This window comes from Nymphaea colorata, chromosome 10 (genome assembly GCF_008831285.2).
Source record: "Nymphaea colorata isolate Beijing-Zhang1983 chromosome 10, ASM883128v2, whole genome shotgun sequence".
NCBI lineage: Eukaryota > Viridiplantae > Streptophyta > Magnoliopsida > Nymphaeales > Nymphaeaceae > Nymphaea > Nymphaea colorata.
Window position 1 is genome coordinate 9,224,054 of NC_045147.1, and position 18,472 is coordinate 9,242,525.

The following is an 18,472-nucleotide window of genomic DNA, read 5'->3' on the forward strand; positions in this document are numbered from 1 at the left end:
AGGTCATCTAAACATTCTTGAAATACTGTTTTGGGGCGAAACAAGTTTTGTATCCCAAAACTTGGTTTTAAGTTGTCATACAAACACCCCTTTAGAGTTTGCCTCAATTTGGTCTCCCTTAGAAACCTGCAACAAGTGACCGTTGTAATGTCGCACCCACTGGGATATTGCACACCCTTATCATGATCTCCCAAGTCTACAAGTTTATCTAGCCTTTCAGGATAACGGTTAGCATGGTTAAAAATAGTATACATTCGGGGAGTCCTAATAAACTGTATTTTTCAGGTTAATGGTGGCGTTGTTCGAATGCAGAGATGCGGTGAGACGTTCTCGGCATCCAGTTCTTTTTTCTTTCTTGTCTTCAACTGGATGAAATCTACAAATATTTGATCCTTTTCTTCTTTGTATTTATGGTTTTCATGAAAAGTTTGAGAGAAGAACCTGGTACTAGTAGCCTGACACATGACATGCCAAGTTATATTTACTGCTTCACTGCTATTGGAACTGCAAAGCAATCTAAAAAGGTGAAGGATGGTTGTGGTTTCCTCTTGCCATCCACAATGCATTAATTCTTTTCAGCTCTGGTTTTTCTTTTTTTCAAACTGTGAGGAGTATAGAACAGCTCATCCTAGAGAAAGCAGCTCTGACAGGATTTCCTTTATTTTAATCGACATGGGGGTCCAAAATGAAAGCAGTAGAGCTCGCATAATTTTCATGATTAGTTATGGGCAAATTGGTTGGGAGCCACCTTACAAAAGTATAGAAAGCCTAAAAGTTGAAGGATTCCCCCTCCAGAGAAAGTTTCCCTGAGAAGAAGGGGCCATATATAATGGTGCCAAGCTCAGAAAAGAGAGACGAGGAGGAGGAGGAGGAGGAAGAGGGGAGGGAAAGAGCAGAGATCATAAAATGGGTAGCACCGCTACCATGCAGGATGGAAGTAGGTGGCTGAGCAGAAGCCAAAGAAGAGTCCCTACTGCTGCTGCCGCTGCTGCTGATCTCATGGCCTGCTTTCCTACGAGGGCACCTTTAATGAGGATCATGCCAAAGCCTGTCTGCAGCCCCAGCCGGCCCACGGACAATCCAAAGCGAGGTCGAGCGCCTTCAAACAGGCCTATGTTCAAGACCAAGGTCAAGACAAAGGGCAACAATGGTAGCGGCAACGCAGGCGACATGGAGGAGCCCACCTCGCCCAAGGTGACTTGTGCTGGCCAGATCCGCATCAAACCGAGGGCAAGGGCGTGCAAGAGTTGGCAGACTGTGATGGAAGAGATTGAGAGGCTGCATGCCCGCAAGCGAGGGAATCGAGGGTGGAGGACGAGGTGGATTGAACCGCTGCAGATCAAGAAGGAAATCATGCACTTCTTGGCAGCGCTTCGAGGTATCAGGTTGGACTTCAGGTGCTTTGGTGCTGTTCCTATGGTCGCTTCCTCATCTTCTTCCTCTTCCTCTGCTTCAGAAGAAGAAGATGATGAAGAGAAAGAAGAAAATGGTGATGACGAAGGAGATGAGAACGAAGAGTACATAAACAGCCGAGCAGCCTTTTCTCGGTGGTCCATGATGATGCAGAGAAGCAGCAGCACCAACAGGCTTGAGGTAAAAGAAGTACAGAAAGAAGGAAGGGAAAAGGAATTAGAGAAAAACGATGATCAGAAAGCTGAAGATAGTGGAGCTGTTCCTCCTAAAAATGCACTTTTTCTTATGAGATGTAGATCTGCACCTGCACAAGGATGGCGATCTCGAAGTTGTGAGGAAGAGCAACGGAACAATAAGGATCAAGGAGGAGAAGGAGAGGAGATTGTACTGGCAAGATATGCACCCGACTTTTACATGCTCTCATCTGACATTGCAAAGGAGACTTGGGTCAGGAAGTCCGATTTCCTGCACAGAAGCCGCACTCTGAAGAGATGATAACCAGGCTGCTATGGACTAGCATCCACATGGTTAGGGCAGCGGATGATTATTGTTTTTGTTTTCTCGCCTTCTCTCATGAGCAATCTTGCTGTACGGGCGTCCATCTTAAGGCGACGGGAAGCGTCTGCTTCCTTTTTACAGTTGGGGAGGAGCTAATCCAGATTCTACCGTCGACGCATAAAAGCGGTCAGGTCAACAGGAACCAGCCCGACACCCTAGACAGGTTTCATCATCATCAAAAGAGAAGGATCATTCCGTCTTCTTTAGCTTTTGTCTGCTCCTGTTTATTTCTCTTTTCTATGTTTTATCAATGCTTTTATGGGTTGTTTGATTGAGTGAATAGTGCTAGTAATTGGATGTGAATAGAGAAGACGCATTGATAGGTACCGAGGGGAAGGTGCCTCTGTGCCTGGGAATATGCTCTGTCACACAGCTTTTGTGTGCTTAGGAATTGGAAGCACTATAAGAAGGCCTGCTTGACACTGCTAAAAGAGTTAAAAAGAATTCGTAGTGGAACACAGCTTTGGAGAAGGGAAAAGTAATCAATGGTGTCTGACTTCCTGCCGCCAACGTGTATATCCTAGACACGAATTTGCTTTCTGTAATGTGTATTGAGACTGTAATTCTTCTGCCGTCCCATGGGACACTATGCAATAACATGCATCTATTATTATTCCCCTTCTTCACCCCATTTTGAACAAACATGCATCTCTCTATCTCACTTTTTGACACAAACAATTATACACGCCAGTTTCACACGCACACGCATATGCATGCCAACATCAGCTAATCCAGTCGAAAAGAAGTGATTGAAAATTAAGCTAATTTAGCTGCCGGGGCTAAGCCAAGTCCAGCTAGGTAAGATACTAGTAGGGCGTTCACCTGGCTCAATTACTGTGGGCTTGTTTGATGGTAAGTAATTCTGTCACTGCTTTTTATTATGCATCTTAACATTTTCCGAACACATTAGCTGCATTTCTTTTGGCATAACAATTCCTAACCCTTTTACCAAGAATTGTTTTCCCAAGGTTTAGTTAATTTAAGTCCATTCTATTTCCACAACATACGGCATAAGAGTAATTTAGCAATGAACTTGCTGTTTTAATGATCTAATTATCATATCCATGTTTCTTTTGCCATCAGAATTATCAAATTTCAGCCTCAATTCTCACCATCTCCCCTGGACATTTCCCCAAACCATGCAGCAATGCCCAAACTCCACAGACCGTCGTATTTCTACCTGTTGGTCGGTTTATTTTTTCTTCAGCTGTGCGCAGCTCTACAGTAACGGCAGTGTGAGTGCACAAAAGTTCCTTCCAACACACAATTTGCATATTAAGATTACCACTAATAGTCTTTCTGACCACGAAGTTCGAAGCTCTGTTTCTTTCTTTTTTTTTCTTCAGCAGTGCGCAGCTCCACTGTAGCGGCAGTGTGAGTGCACAAGAGATCCTTCCAACAAACAATTTGCATATTAAGATTATCACTAATAGACTTTCTGACCATGAAGTTCGAAGCTCCATAGTACACGGCCTTTTCTGCTTGTAGCTCATTGCCACAAATCCTGAGCCAAAAAAAAAAAAAAAAAAACGTTGAATGAAAATTATCGATTACAATAGACAAGCCCGACATTGGCTTCAGACATAGTAGCACCGAAGCTTCTTCGAGTTAACAGTTACAGCAAAAAGCGGAGCAGTATGCTTCTCACGTATCCTTCTTCTCTCCTGAAGCAGGAATGCATCCAACAACTCCCATATAGATCTCGTTTTTTCCCTCTTGTGATCTGTAAACATATTTATGCAAGATAACCCTTGTACAGATCACATTACGGTGTTGCTCTCTGATTTACAGTCCGTCCAAGCTTAGCAAACCTTCTAGCCACCCCGAAGATTACTGCTTTTGTCAGAAGTCCTCTGTCAAGGCTGCACGCAAGAGCCACAGCACCACCCACTATTAAAAATTTGGGTATGTTTTCTCTCCATGGTTTTTTCACGGTTGCCACATCTGATTCTGATGGATCGATCAATTCCATAGACCTCAAGTAATCTTCATCAACTTTTGTGTTAATTTGTGCCATTTCTGCAGATCGTGACAGTGGTCCTCCTGCTTGTCTTGCAGCCTGATAAGCACGAAAACCTGGTTCAATCTTCTTGACACAGCCCCACATTCCCTGACGGACACCGAGTTTCGCAATTTCCCATGGGATACCCATGTCTTCATAATGAAACAAAAGCACCTCACATGAAGTCAATTGTCCATCCCCTCGCCTTGATTCCACTGTTTTATTTACATATTATAATAGTTGGAGTTTAGAAATGCAAAAATATGCCGTAGGACAATTAATTGGTCAAGGAACGAAAAAGAGACAAAACCAATCAGCATACCTGCTCGTATACACCAACTTGAATAGTATAAATCAACACGTCTTGGCTTGTTGTGCCTTGGCAGGGAGGGGTATGCGATGCCCTGAAACATTAAGAAACATATCTTAGCAAATTATTCAAAAGCAGAAAATACAAGAGAACAAAACGTTGCAGATCTGATATAACCAATCACTTGTAATAAATGGAGCATCACTGAAAGATCGGTAAATTTTCTAAAAAGGGAGATTTGCACATTGATAATGAACCCACAGCACCTGGAACAAGAGCAATGAATACCATAGTTCATCTTAAAATTTGAAATTATAGCTAACAATGAAAATGGGGTTGCACATAGAATTCCCCAAGTAAGAGCATGCATACAAAATAATCTAGTAGCAAAAGAAAATGTAATTTCATATATATAAGTTATTGATACCGATAGTAAAACAAAATAAAAGCACATCAAGTCATGGACAAATGGTTGAAATGGCTACATTGAGATCCAACTAGTCCCGACTCCCATCCAAGCAGGAGTTAAACTAACAGAAAGAAGACTTCAGTCAGAAAACATGTTAACAGGATTCAGATATTTGTTTAGATGGTTTTAATCTTATGGAGTAATTTTCCCATTTCCTAGCCATTTTGTTTTGACCTTTGATTGATTAACTAATCAAAGGCAGCAGACTCCAGTATGATATATTGGCCTATTTTCTCCTAAACTATGAGATATTTCAAATAATTTGATAATGGCAAGAAACAATCCAAAACACTAAGGTACAATGACAACAAACATGACAAGCAACACAGACCCCACCAGCACTTGTCATTCAAATGAAGTTTGATCTTCTCAAGACCTGGGAACCGTACATACGTCTCAGCAATCAGGTTTTGTTTCAAAAATTGATGCCCAGAAAGAAGAGAGAAGCGCGACAGGCAAGAAATGGAAGTGAATCCTCCATGACATACAGAGGGTCCATGAAAATGAACCAAACGGACCAAACACTCATACTATTCCAGCCCTAGTTGGACAGAAATAAATCAAAGCACCTCCGAGTAAGGCCACATTATTACCACATGCAAATGAAAAATTGAAACCATAATTTTTTAAAATATTAACTCACTGAAACCAATTTCTCTTCATCTACAAAGTGCAGAAAATTATTTCATATTTAATCCCTCAGAATTATCCATCTTGATAAACCATATACAACATTGTCCATCTAAAAAGTAATCACTTTCTGTCTTCCTGCCGTCTACTAGTGTGACAGGATATGCCTTTTTGAGACAGAAATGGACAACATGCATATTACTGTTAGTGGTCCATATTCATCCTCTCTTAAAAATCAGTTCACTGGAACTCTATCAGCAGGACTGTTGAATGTTGATAAACTAGCTTTTCCTGACCCAGCCAATGGGGATGCAACTTCTTATTTTCATCATCCACACACAAAAAACTGCCAACCTATGTCACACGGATACGGGTACGGGTACGGGTAAGCGGATACGGCAATTTTCAAAATTTTAGGATACGCGGATACGGTGAATTTTATATTCTAAAAAAATAAAAAGGATAATAAAATAAAAAAAAAACATTAAAGTAATAATTCACTCTTACAATCTCATAAGTCATAAGAAAGAAAGTCTCAGATTCTCAAACAAAACATTGTTCATGACCAATCTTATAAGTCATAAGAAAGAAAGTCTCAAACAAAACAAAGAATGTCGGGTTAGTAAAGTGGTTTGGATCGGGTCTGACCCAGACCCGATCCAAAACGTCTCCTGCCGTGTCCAAGTGTCGGCATCCAGGTGTCGGAGTGTCGACACCGGTACGTGGCCCATTTTGCCGTGTCCGTGTGACATAGCTGCCAACATGATTCAAATTGGTAAACTTCATTAAATTCAAACTGGCTAACTTCCAGGTGAACCATCCTAGGGGGAAAAAAATAAATAAGACCCATACCTAGTTGCCACATTATTCCTGAAACCAGTCTCCTAACAGATCAATCTTACAAGTCCAGTTGTCATGTTATTTATAATTCTGAATGACAAGCCTTCGGGTAATTAAAAACTGGATTCAAGGTAAGGTCTTCAAAAAAGAGAAACACAGATCATATCCTACAGAAATCAATCTATGGCCTTTTCGGAGATCTGATGTCACTCTGCAGTGTTGCTTTTCAAATAGGTAAAAAATGTTAACCCTTCTACAGACTAAACATACAATATACTTAAATGAACCAAGATGTCTAAAAAACATTAGATGGCACGTGTGAGAAACAGTTTCACACAACAGTTGCTATCAAAGAAGCCCAAAAACTGCCCAGCCCATAGTAAGTCACTAAACTTGAATGTTTATTTAGGGCTCTCAGAACAAACAAAGAACTATGGATGTATTCACGTAACTCACACAGATTGAGCTATACATTCACGAAGAGATACACAACCCAATATTCAGCAGCAATTAAGTACTATGGCAACCTAATTGATTATTGGAGACAAATGTAATCAACGCCATAAAACACACAAGCAACTTCGGCTATACTATGCAGGTTCTTGCTGTTTGTTTCATACCTTCGTCACACAGTAGTAGGAACCTCCAGATTTCCATATTCTGCGCCCTATAGTATATTCTCGGTCACTACAAAAAAAGGGGAACTGCCAAAGTGTTCAATCAATATGAAAGCACATAAGTATGTTTGGGCACCCCCCCAAACAAAAAGGATACAACTATATTACAAAGGTGTATGCTATACCTTCCTAATCCAGTGAACGATCATGGTTCCCGAGCTGCGGCACTCCTCTAATGTAGCAGCATGAAGGAGCATATCATCCCATTTACCTCTAAACTCATCGTCCCAAAAGAAATCCCTCACAAGCTCCGGCGCAGCATCTTCATAAACTGTCCTACTACGATATTGAGGGGGTCCGGTCTAAATGTTGCCCCCGCGAAGGAAAAAAAAAAGAAACGAAAATGGAAAAAAGAAAGAGAAGTTTAGCACAAGGGGCCACAAATTTCAGGCTTTCGGCTGCGAAGAATAACTAACCAAGCCTAACCTCAGGGTCCCTCCTCCATGCCTGATAGCTCATGGTTGGCAGCGTCCGGTCCATCATCTGGTGCCAGACAGGACCTCCATCCGTCATCTCGACGAGCCGCCGCAGATACTGGAAATCGTCAATATTTACGACGGATTGGTCTCTCTCCATAGGTGTGGGACTGTTTTCCATAGTGAAGATGTCAAGAACGTGAAAAATACAAGAACCAGTCGAATTCAACAAAAGTAAACAAGTTCTTGCCGCTAGAGAAGGTAAGAAATCAAGTGCTGCCCATTTTTCTGTCGAGAAATGACTTAAAGACACCAAAACTCAGGGTCAAACACATTCCCCAATCAAAATAATGGGACTATCAATTAGTGGATTGCGTTCAATAAGCAACTATGCTCAAAACCTCGAAGTCAACAAAATTCAACATGATTGAACCCATTTACCCATAACGAGAAAGAAAAACAATCAATAGCTTGGATTAAGATTCCACGGGGAACCCATGCCAAAAACGTCAAAACTGAACCCAATTCCACAAGATCAGATCCATTTATCAAATAAAAAACGACGGAAACGACACAAATGCCAACCCCCAAATCATCTCAAAAATCAATAATCCCGAGGAAGTCCATATACCAGGCAATTCAGAAACCCAAGCAAAAACCACAACAACCAACAGCAAGGACAACAAGAAGATTACCTGCAAGCGACCGCCTCCCCTTCTCCTTTTTCCGACCGCTCCTCCGACACCCACGAAATACAACTCTGGGACAGTGTCTTCAAGGAATCCAAGCTCGGCAACGAGTTGAAACCAATCCCCAAATGCTTCTCAACAGCCTCCCCCAAGCTTGGCCCTCCGCCACCGGCGACCACCATATCCGCCCATTTAGGCTTCCAAGCCCACCCCACCAACAGCCCCAGTAAAACCGCCGATGCCCACAAAGGCACCAAGAAGGAGAAGAGCCCTCCGAACAACCCCCCACCTACCATCATCTCCAAGAGCGCAGCCATAGAACAGAACCCCACCAACAGAGAAGAAGAAGAAGCAAAGGGACGAAGGAGAAGGGGGAAGAGAAAAGATAAAGGAAACCGACGGCCCAAAAGATAATACTCTAAGCACCGAAGGGTCCGCCAATTGTGGCGCCAAACTTAGGGCGAGATAAAAGGCAGAGAGAGGGGAGGAGCGGACGGTGTCAGGATCGCCTGGATAAGGATTTAGATAGCGGAGGAGAGAGACTCACCAATCACACTGATCTGGATTTCTGTGGGGACAATCACCATTGTCTGCTCTCTCTCTCTCTCTCTCTCTGTCCACCCCTAAATTTAGAGCTCCGCCCAAATTCCACTGCCACATCTGAAGGCCCAACTCCGCACCTCTATAATCTCTTGATCCGCCGCGGTTGTTATCGGTTCTCATTTTCACTCGTTCGGATATTGAAATAACGCGTCAATACCTACCAGGACGGATGTTTCAGGAGGAACGCCAAGTGGACGGTGCACAATGGTTGGAGTCCAACCCTTTCTTTTGACTTTTTTTATTCGAGAAAGTTTGACAGACGGCCTAAATAATTCATTGAGGGCTCCTCCTTTTTATTTTTTACCCGAGAGAAAAGAACTGTATATACATAATATTATCCCTTCCGACTTAGCATAATTATACAGCTATCATCCCAAGAGAAGATAAGCCAAGCATGTTTTTAGCGTTCGCTGTTCTACTTTTTTTTTTTTTTTTAGGGAGTGTTTGGGTGACACTTTAAAATTAATTAGGTTTGAAAAGAAAACCAAGTTTTGCCTCCAAAACTTATGTTTTTTAAAGTATTTGAGTGCCAGGGCTTGAAGAAAACTCACTCGATTTTGTAAAAAGAAGTGAAAAATCTGGTTCTTTTTAGGTTATTCAAGAATCAGGTTTTCACAAAAAAAAAAAAAAAAAAAGCAAAGTTTTTAAAGCTCATTAAAAAACTTTATTTTCATAAAAATCTAATTTTATAAACTAGGTTAGAGGAGAGTGAGTGGCATCCAAACACCCACTTAATATTTCAAATGACTTTCCAGGGAAGTCCACTTGCCTCTACATTCCAAAGTTACATTGGTGCTTGGAATGGAGACAGGCCAGTGCTATCGACGAGCTACATTGCGTTATATGTCAAATTTGAGCTCCACTCTGCAATACGGTGTATTTGGGAAGGAACACCCGATACGATGACAGAATGTATGTGTGGGGGAAGTCTGGAACAGATTGGCTCTGGACTCCTAAAAAATATGAGGAAGAAACGAAATTAACTTGAGGGAAATAACTAATAAGGCCATCTTTCATTGCTACGGATTTCGTCCTGCGCCACTACATCCAACACGAATGGGATGGGGGGGGGGAAAGAATAGAGGCGGATCGAGATGATATGTTCAACTTAAGATAAAATGCGTAAAGACTCGGGGTTAGAGCTGTAATTTTCGGGTTTTTCTTTCTCGCTATCCCGTTTAGGAGTCGAGTCGAGTCGTCGTCAGTCGTTTCCGACAACTAAACTAATTTTGTAACCAACAAAACATATTTATAAGTTTTTTACTTCCAAGCCAAGCAATTGTTTAGCGACAAGAACGATGCACTTCACCACCACCTTTTCTTTTAAAAATTTCAAGGCAAGCACAGAAAGCATGCTTTTCATTTACCTTCTTACGTTTTGGTAATCCGCCGCAATGTTTCTTTTCTGTATTCTGTTTTACATTTTCTCCCCCATATATAGTTTTGATCCCTTGATTCTCAAATCACACAGCTAGATTGCAATTGAAAATTTGATGACGTTTCTGTTAATGATTATTAAAAGCACATTTTCTTAATTTAATCGTCACTAAATGTGTATGTTAATAAATAATGGATAACATAATATTTGAACAAGACTTACTACATGTACAAGTCACAAGCTAAACATGTGTCTATTAACTTTTTTATGTCGACCAATTTAATAAGAGCAAATTTAATATGCAAAGTTTTCGTCCCAGCCAGGGAAGTTAAGAAGGGAAAAGAAAACTTAAACGAGCGATACCACGCAGGAGAAGGTGTCTTTGACAGCAAGGCACCGGTTCTTAGCTATACAGCTATATACGAAAGAAAGGACAACGCGTCTAAAATTAGGCGACCTCCAGAAAATAAATAGATATAACCCACCCACCTCAACGCGAGTTGGAGCAATTAGATTTTGATCATTTCGGGCTTCAAACAAAAGATTCGAGTTAATACGGTACGGTCATTATACAAATTAAACATAGTTGATGAAATGAGAAGTGAGTTTCTGGAATTATAGGTTCATTCTTGAATCTAAATTCTGAAATTGTGATTCTATCATATATATATATATATATATAATCTTCAAAAGTTTAGAAACTTTTCGTGCCACATGCCATGACATATCATCTCAAATCTAACATTTTATTTCTTGTTTTGTCAAACATATAATCAAACTACGAAATACAAAGGAAAACTAAAACGAAAATTTTCATTCCAGTTCTAGTGTTGGTGGAATTTGTTTCTACAATAAATAGATTAGAAAGACCAGCGAGAGGGAGGGAGATGTTTCACGTGTTCAAAGGAGCCTTGCTTTTCCCCTCCCTCTGGGATGAAACGTTCATCACGTTGGACGGCGGGCGATCGATCGATCGTCCACCGACCATGGACTGGAGTTTCGAGTTGCTTGTCGCCGTCTTTGAATGAACTGAAAAGCAAGTCATCGATTCGAGTCGTTTGAAATCGAAAAGGACAATTTGCGTTTAGGTGTCAACAGAGTGATTGATCGATCACCTTCACTTTTTTTCCCCCTTCGTATAATTCTCTCTTGGCCACATTAAAGAAAGAAGATGTGGGAATGAGTTTAGTTAGGTGAAGATCTAAACTTGGTGGTGAAAAAGTTGGTTTCAAGTCAAACTGATCGGCCGGTAGGCATGCAAAGCTTTTTTGTGTGCGAGTCCACTTAACCATGTTAATGGGAACTAGGACTGCCCACGAGCCGAATCTTGCTCGAGTTGACCATACTTGAGCTAGACTCGACTTTAAAAACTTGTGCTCAGCTCCAACTCAAACAAGTCGAGCTCTATAGAACAGGTTTGAGTTCATACAGCATCAAGCTCGGAATCAATTTGCTTAATTTTTTTTTATTACCTTAAACTATCTTGTTTCTTTTAACTCGTTTAACTGATTTCTTTTAACTAATTTAATTATAATCAAACATCTCACCAAAAATTTAAAAAAAGAATGCACATATTTTGCATCCAAATGTCTCTTAAGGAAAAACTTGGCAACAAAAAAATCTCTCATCTCTCATTCATGTCGAGCCGAGCCGAGTTCAAACAAGTTCTTACAACTAGAACTTAACTTGTGTAACATTTTGAGCAAACTGGTAGGGTAGGTTAGAGAAGTCTCTCGTTTTTTAAAGTTAATTTTACACAAGAAAAAGAGATGTAAACTGCAGCCATTCTCTTCCTTAATTGCTTAGCTTTCTGAGAAAATGTTTCTGGAAAGGGCGGAGTTGAAGTTGGTTACAGTTTAATTTCTGATCAATTATAAAATGCCAAAATAAACGGTTCTAACGTTATTAAAAACACACTCGATGGAGTTCTTGTAGCCCCAAACTTTCCCCCTCAAAATTCACGTTGATTGTTTTAAAATAAAGATGATGATCATCAGCTCCTCTGTGCCATAATATTGCACAAAAGGAATTGGTAAAATCTTTCTTTTTCATGAAAACCTTGGGGCTTCACGGACAACAAACTCGACAGTGGACAATATGTATTCATCTTTTGAAAATTAAATCGATAAAACTGTTGCTGTTGACTGAGGAAGGCGCAGTTCGATCGCCCCTAACAAATTGAGGAACTAATTCGAATATTCAGTTGTACGTCGAAATTCATAATTCAAATTAATCATGTCGACCACTTCACAACTCAAAGCACAGTCTCCATTCTTCACTTCAATTTTCAGATCAGTCGCTTCTGTCCAGCTAATAATTAAAATAGTTCATCGCGTTCAAGAAGAGGTGGGCGTACTTAACTAACCATGTTTTTCTACTGAACACACAACGCATTTCAAAAAACACCAAAAAAGAGAAAAGGTGGAGGTAACAGAAACATCTTTCACATTAACAGAAACAAGTCCCCAAGTGGTCGCTGTGTACTATTTGTTTCCATGTCATTGAAACGTATGAAAAAATAAAAGTAAGCTCGATTGTTCAATTACGCTGAAGATAAAAAAGGGATTCTTGGTTCCCAATCTTGAAGGGATACTCATCCCTAGCTTGGACCTATAAAAATGAAACGCTCATAGCGACAGATTGACCAAAACGGAATAGTAATCTCAGGTTCACACCTTCCTTGTCGCAGCAAAGAAGCGTGCATGATTTATAATATAATTAAGCACATGTATGCTGGGACACGATGACCATGTTTGACAAAAAGCTGATTTATTGTAATGCCATATGGGTTTTCAAAAGACTTTATGAAAAGTTGCCCAACTTTTGGTGGAATACCAAACAGATGACGTCTGCGGGGCTTAGGTATGGTAGCCAGTCTGCTGAATATCTGGAAATCACCTGCTGAATCTTACACTTCCGACCTTTATTTATATATATATATATATATAAAAAAAGACACATTTACTGTTTGGGACAAAAGATACAGATTCCTATGATAAAGGATAGAGGCAAAGTAAAAAAAAAAAAAAAAACATAAATCATTTTATGTAAAATACCCTATATTTTTCACATTGGCGAAATTACCATTTTACTCTAGCTATATTGTTTTGCAACCGGTTTCCAAAGGCATTTTGGATTGGAAGGCCTTTAAACATTAACCAAGCCCCAGCTAGCCCGTTTAGGTGCCAAACACCTAGAGTCTAGATGAACTGGAACTAACTAATATGCTGTCATCTTATCAATTGATCATTAACTTTAGAAAACATCAAGTGAGGCAATTCTTAGCTCTACAGGCCTCCTAGAGTAGTTAGAATAAGCTCACCAGCTTTCTGTTCACCTCACCCTAGTTTAAGTCAGCTCACTGGAACCTGAAAACTAGTTAAATCTGACATCCTTGATCTCGACTGAGCTCATGATGGGTTTACCTGTAAAAAATAATCAACCCAACCGTAGAGCCTCTTCTAGAAGGGACTGGTTTTGCTCACATTAAATCTAGGATAAAATGCAATCCCTCTCAATTTGGGAGTTGTGTGTTTGCTCTCATATCTTATTTTAATCTAAACCAACAGTTTGTGCATGTGTTGCTGTTTCCAAATCCCCCACGAACCTACAAGTTTTGGTTATCATGTTGCTGGATTCGATTTGTCAAAACAATATTATGGGTGGAAGTCTTGGCTGGATCAACCTATGATACTAGGTAAAAGGTTCCCCTTACCCAATAAGAGACAATGGTTATGTATATCAGTAAGTGAGAAGAAACGATAAAACTTGAACCCAATAACCCAAATGGAGGAATCTATGATACATACATTATATTTTATCCAAATATATATGCATACCCTGTAATTGGAGCTTTTGCCACTAAAGCTTTGAGTGACTTTATCTAGAAGTATGGAAACACCTCAAGTTTTCACATGTAGAATGACCAAGGATTTGAATATGGTTTTTCCAAGAGGATTTCAAAAATAGGTGCCATGAATTGTACCAAGAGCAAATCATATAGCCTAGATATTACACCAGGACCTAGATCGTTTAGGATGTTGCCACTTAAAAACAACCATTTTGCCCTTGAATCTCTCTATTTTTCCCATTTTCATAGAATAGCTATGGAAACCTTGAGAATTGTTTGCCACAAGCCCAATCTGGATTCTTTACCTTTCTACAAGCCACTAGGAATAAGCAAGACAAGTTTCTCAATTCAAATTCAGTAGAAAATAGTCCAAAAATGGCCCATTTCCCCAGTTTTCCACCATTTCTTGTTGCCAGAACACTTGTAGACCAGATCATACCCACAATAGGATCTCTTTAGTCTTATGAGAGTATTTTTAATTCTGCTTCTAGTTTTTCAAGCCTAACTTCTAGTATGAGAGTAGTCATTTCTAAAAAATGACACATCATCTCACCCATTTTTTGCTTGTTTGGTCATCAATTGTATTTTGATTCGAGCGAGCCAGCCCAAAATGTGCTGGGATCATACTCTTTAGTGTTGGGTCTAAGTATTTTTTTTTTTTTTTTTGTTTTAGATTGAATAATTCTATCTCAGATTGAGCATAATTTGTAGTTTTTAATCATTCTTAAAGTGTCAATTTTCAGACACTATCACTAGTGACTTCTAAGTTGATTTTTTAGAGATCTAGAAGGTCAATTTTCGATCTATTTGCACATATAGATTCATGATCACTTGAGTGAAGTATCAACATTTTCAATTTCCGTAGATAAGCGCAAAATCACTTTTCCATTTTACCCCCACATTTCTATTTATCTATTCTATTTTTCAGAAGCAGTTTTGGAAAAATGCTAATTTTGGAAGGGGAATTGACAAAATGTTATAATAAAATCTAGCACACCCTTTAAAGCAAACTTGGGATAAGACCAATTTAATTTTTATTTCTATGTGTTTTACTGCTAAAACTATATTCTTCTACTAAATAGTGTATTCGTCTTATGCTTTTGGTATTAACCTTGTGCATTCTCATCTAATTATAGTATAGTTCATGCGTTTGTTGTTGTATGTAGTTTTTATTGATTTGTTAAGTGTTTTGGCTAGTAGTACCTAGGCGGTTTTATGGTCGGCAGCTCCCAAGTTGCCCCATCAGGCTGCTTGCTGCGTCCAACAGCATTTGCATTTATTTTTCTTTAGTTTCATTTATTTTTAGAATCAATTAATTAAGTTTTAGTGTGCATTAATATAGATTGGGTAAGTTTCAGCTGTATCTTGTTAATTTAGTAAATGAGCTGTCAGATTTAGAGATTTGTTGTTTTCAGAAAGGAAAAAGGTGCTGTTTTCAACCAACACCTAATTTTAATTATTTTCTTTCAGTTACATGCATTCCCAATATTTATTTTCGGCATTTAGGTGCATATTATTGTAGGTTTCACAATTTTGAGCTGCTTTTTTTATTGATTTTTTTAGTGTTGTCATGCAGCAATTTTGAGGCTTTTAGAAGCAGCTCATTGGTGTGTGTTGGTGTGTCCACTGCTTACTGGTTGGTTGATTGTAACTAAATCTTGCTGCTCTTAAGTAGATGTCATAGTATGTTAACGTTTAATTAGCTAAAAATAGATATATGTTATGTATTAATTGTGTCTATACCATGTTTAGTAGGTAGGACTGTTCTTTATGTACATGTATACATAGCTGCTTGTGATGTTATTTTCCTACAAGTTGCTTTACACTCTACTGAATTTTCTGTTGCAGTTTAGCGAGTTCAATAATCATCTTTTATTTGAAGTAATGTCTAGGACAATATCAGTTGTTAATCTCTAAAGATAGTTAATTTAAGACTTATATACTGCTCTTTACTATTTTAAAGGTTTAGTGTGTGGTCTCTTTAGTTCGTTTCTTCCCATATTTGCACTATATTGTAGGTTAGTAAGTTGGACAGTTTTCTTATTGGGGAATATCGTTTGACAGTGAAAACTAGGATTTAATTATGATTTATACTTATTTCTAATGTTTGAATTACTAGTTATTGCATTTTCCTGTACTTGGCATAGAGTGTGCATAGCATCTTGTTTCTTGTTGTGTTTTCGTTTTACTACAATTCTATTATAGTTAGTAGATTAAATAGTTGTCTCTTACTTGAAGTAATATTTGTAAGGAAAACTTAGTTGATGGTAATTAGTTTTAGCTCAATTAAGGTGTAGACTACTATTTACGGTTTTTATGTTTTAGAGAGAGAAAGTCCAGTTGTATCTTGTTTTTGCTACAATTTTCTATTTTAATATAGTTTAGTAGGAAATATAGTTACCTTTTGTAAAAAAAATAGCTTTTAGATAAAAATTAGTTGTTGAATATTAGATATACTTAGTTTTTGTATACAGACTATCATTAGCGTTATGCATTAGTTTTTACTGTATTTTTTAATCATTTATAGTGCAGTTTGTTATGAAAAATGGTTTTTTTCTTAAAAAATATACTTAAATGAAAATTAATTGTTAATTAGTAGATATACCTAATTTTTAGATATAAACTGTTATAGAGAGAGAAAGTGCATATTTTGCTTGAACATTTGTTATTTTGATGCATTCCTCGTTATAGTTTGAGAGTTTATATCATTATTCTTTGAAATTTATGATTTATAGTATTTAGTTTCTCAATTTTATTATTATTTTGTACTTTAGCAACCTAGGCTGCATATTTTAAGTAAGCTAGTCTGAGCTTGGGTTAACCAACATTGACCAAGGCTTAGATGTTTTTGTCACCTAAGACACTAAATGGTTTGTATTTTTTATTAGCAACTACGTACAAACTTGGATAGAAAGTGTGTTGTTTTTGTGCACGGGCAACAATATATAGTTGCCAATTTACTTTCTAACATGTTGTACAGTTGAATACTCTTTTTTAGATAATTTGCAACTTACTCGAGAGGGAAGTGGAGCAATGACAAGGAAACTGAAGGCTTCACATGTTGGAGAAAATTGAGGCGCTATTGAAGATCAAAGAGTTCTAGTGTCTTCAAAAGGCTGCCATATTTAGATTTTAGGATTTTTTTTCTTGTTTTACTTGCTTTTGTTTGTTGCAACATTTATATAAGTGTCCATGAACGCCATTAAACATTTTGGAAATGGGTTGAACTTTAATTGTTGTAATAGGAGTATCATGTTTTGAGTAATAGAACTCTTGCTCTCTTGATTATACTATGAACTCGCTAGATTTTCATTACATATATTGATAGTCAAATAGTTGTCCCTAGAGTTACTCGAACTCACTATTTGTGCAATCAGATAAATATAACTGATGCATGGTTTTACTTTGTATTACAACAAAATATTTGATTATATATGTGAATAAAGATTTGAAATTGATTGCAAATTATATTTATGTGCAAAACCGCACCAGGTATATTGAGCTGGACCTCCTAGCTCAGCCTGGCTTCAATGTCTATGATGTGGGCATCGGTCTTAATGAAAAACATTATCATGCAGTTGGCAAAGCTAGAACGAGTGCATTCATCATAGCCTTCTTAAGTTGGTTGAAGGCAAAGGTAACTCTCTTGGTCCACAAACAAGAGTTTGTCTTCAAAAGTTGGGTAAGCAGGGCTGCAATAAGTCCATAATATTGTATAACCTCATGTAATAACCTGCGATGCCTGAAATTGTTCTTAAAAAATAGATATTTTTGGGAGTTAGGATTGTTCAATGGCTTGGAGCTTTTTCTTTTTGACCCAAAAATGCATTTACACTTTTTTTTGCAAACAGGTGGTGTCCGTAGAGTATTTTTAAAATAGCTTTAACATGGTCCAAGTGATCAGACCAAGTTTTGGAATGAATAGAATCTCACAAAAAAAAAAGACCAGGACAAATATCCTGAAATATGGGGAAAAGATATCACTCATGACCATTTGAAATATAAGCAAGTGCATTTGTTCACTCGAATGACATGACAAGAAGCTTATAGTGGCCATAGTGGGTTCTAAATATGATATTGTCAACATCTTGTCGAGCTATTTGGACCTGGTGGTAACCCGATCTAAGTTCAAACTTTGTGAAAAAACCAAGCATGATAAAATTCATCAAATAGATCATCTACAATAGGAAAGAGGTGCTTATCCTTGGCGGTGAAGTCATTCAAGCCCTGATAAACCACACAAAACGCCAATATCTATTCTTCTTGTAAACCTTTCAATCTCATTTTTCTGGATGTGGGCATATCTAGGCAGCCTAGCAGCCTAATGTTGACTGGTTTGGCCCTATCCTTGAGGATGATATGATGGTCTTGGGAGCAAAGAGGCGGCAAACCCTCAGGTACTTGAAAAATGAGCTGGAATTAATCCAATACTCATTATAAATCACGTGAAACCTTAGAGGTCGTTTGATGGCCACAAGACACGCAGAACAGGACACGCGTGTCCTGTTTAGCAGATTTTTTCATCAAACGCTGGACAGGACGGACGACTGAAGGAGGGTATAAATGATTTTTTTGTCCCTGAGCTAACCCTCGGAACGGAATAGACAGGACAGAACTCATCTCCCGCCCCCCGACGA

General features: G+C 38.6%; 2 protein-coding genes across 2 annotated transcripts; one reads left to right on the plus strand and one right to left on the minus strand.

Moving 5' to 3' along the window:
* The first annotated feature begins 642 nt into the window (after window positions 1–642).
* On the plus strand, window positions 643–2,584 carry LOC116261877 (uncharacterized). The gene is made up of 2 exons (XM_031640791.2): window positions 643–1,378; window positions 1,457–2,584. The coding sequence occupies exons 1-2, from the start codon at window positions 907–909 to the stop codon at window positions 1,906–1,908; spliced, it is 924 nt and encodes a 307-aa protein (XP_031496651.1). The 5' UTR covers window positions 643–906; the 3' UTR covers window positions 1,909–2,584.
* A 777-nt stretch (window positions 2,585–3,361) lies between these two features.
* Window positions 3,362–8,637, minus strand: LOC116262514 (uncharacterized). Its single transcript, XM_031641962.2, has 6 exons — window positions 8,011–8,637; window positions 7,326–7,485; window positions 7,025–7,201; window positions 6,843–6,926; window positions 4,296–4,377; window positions 3,362–4,188 (listed from the first exon to the last, which is right to left on the minus strand). Exons 1-6 carry the CDS (start codon window positions 8,319–8,321, stop codon window positions 3,737–3,739), a joined length of 1,266 nt encoding a protein of 421 aa, XP_031497822.1. The 5' UTR covers window positions 8,322–8,637; the 3' UTR covers window positions 3,362–3,736.
* Window positions 8,638–18,472: the final 9,835 nt, after the last annotated feature.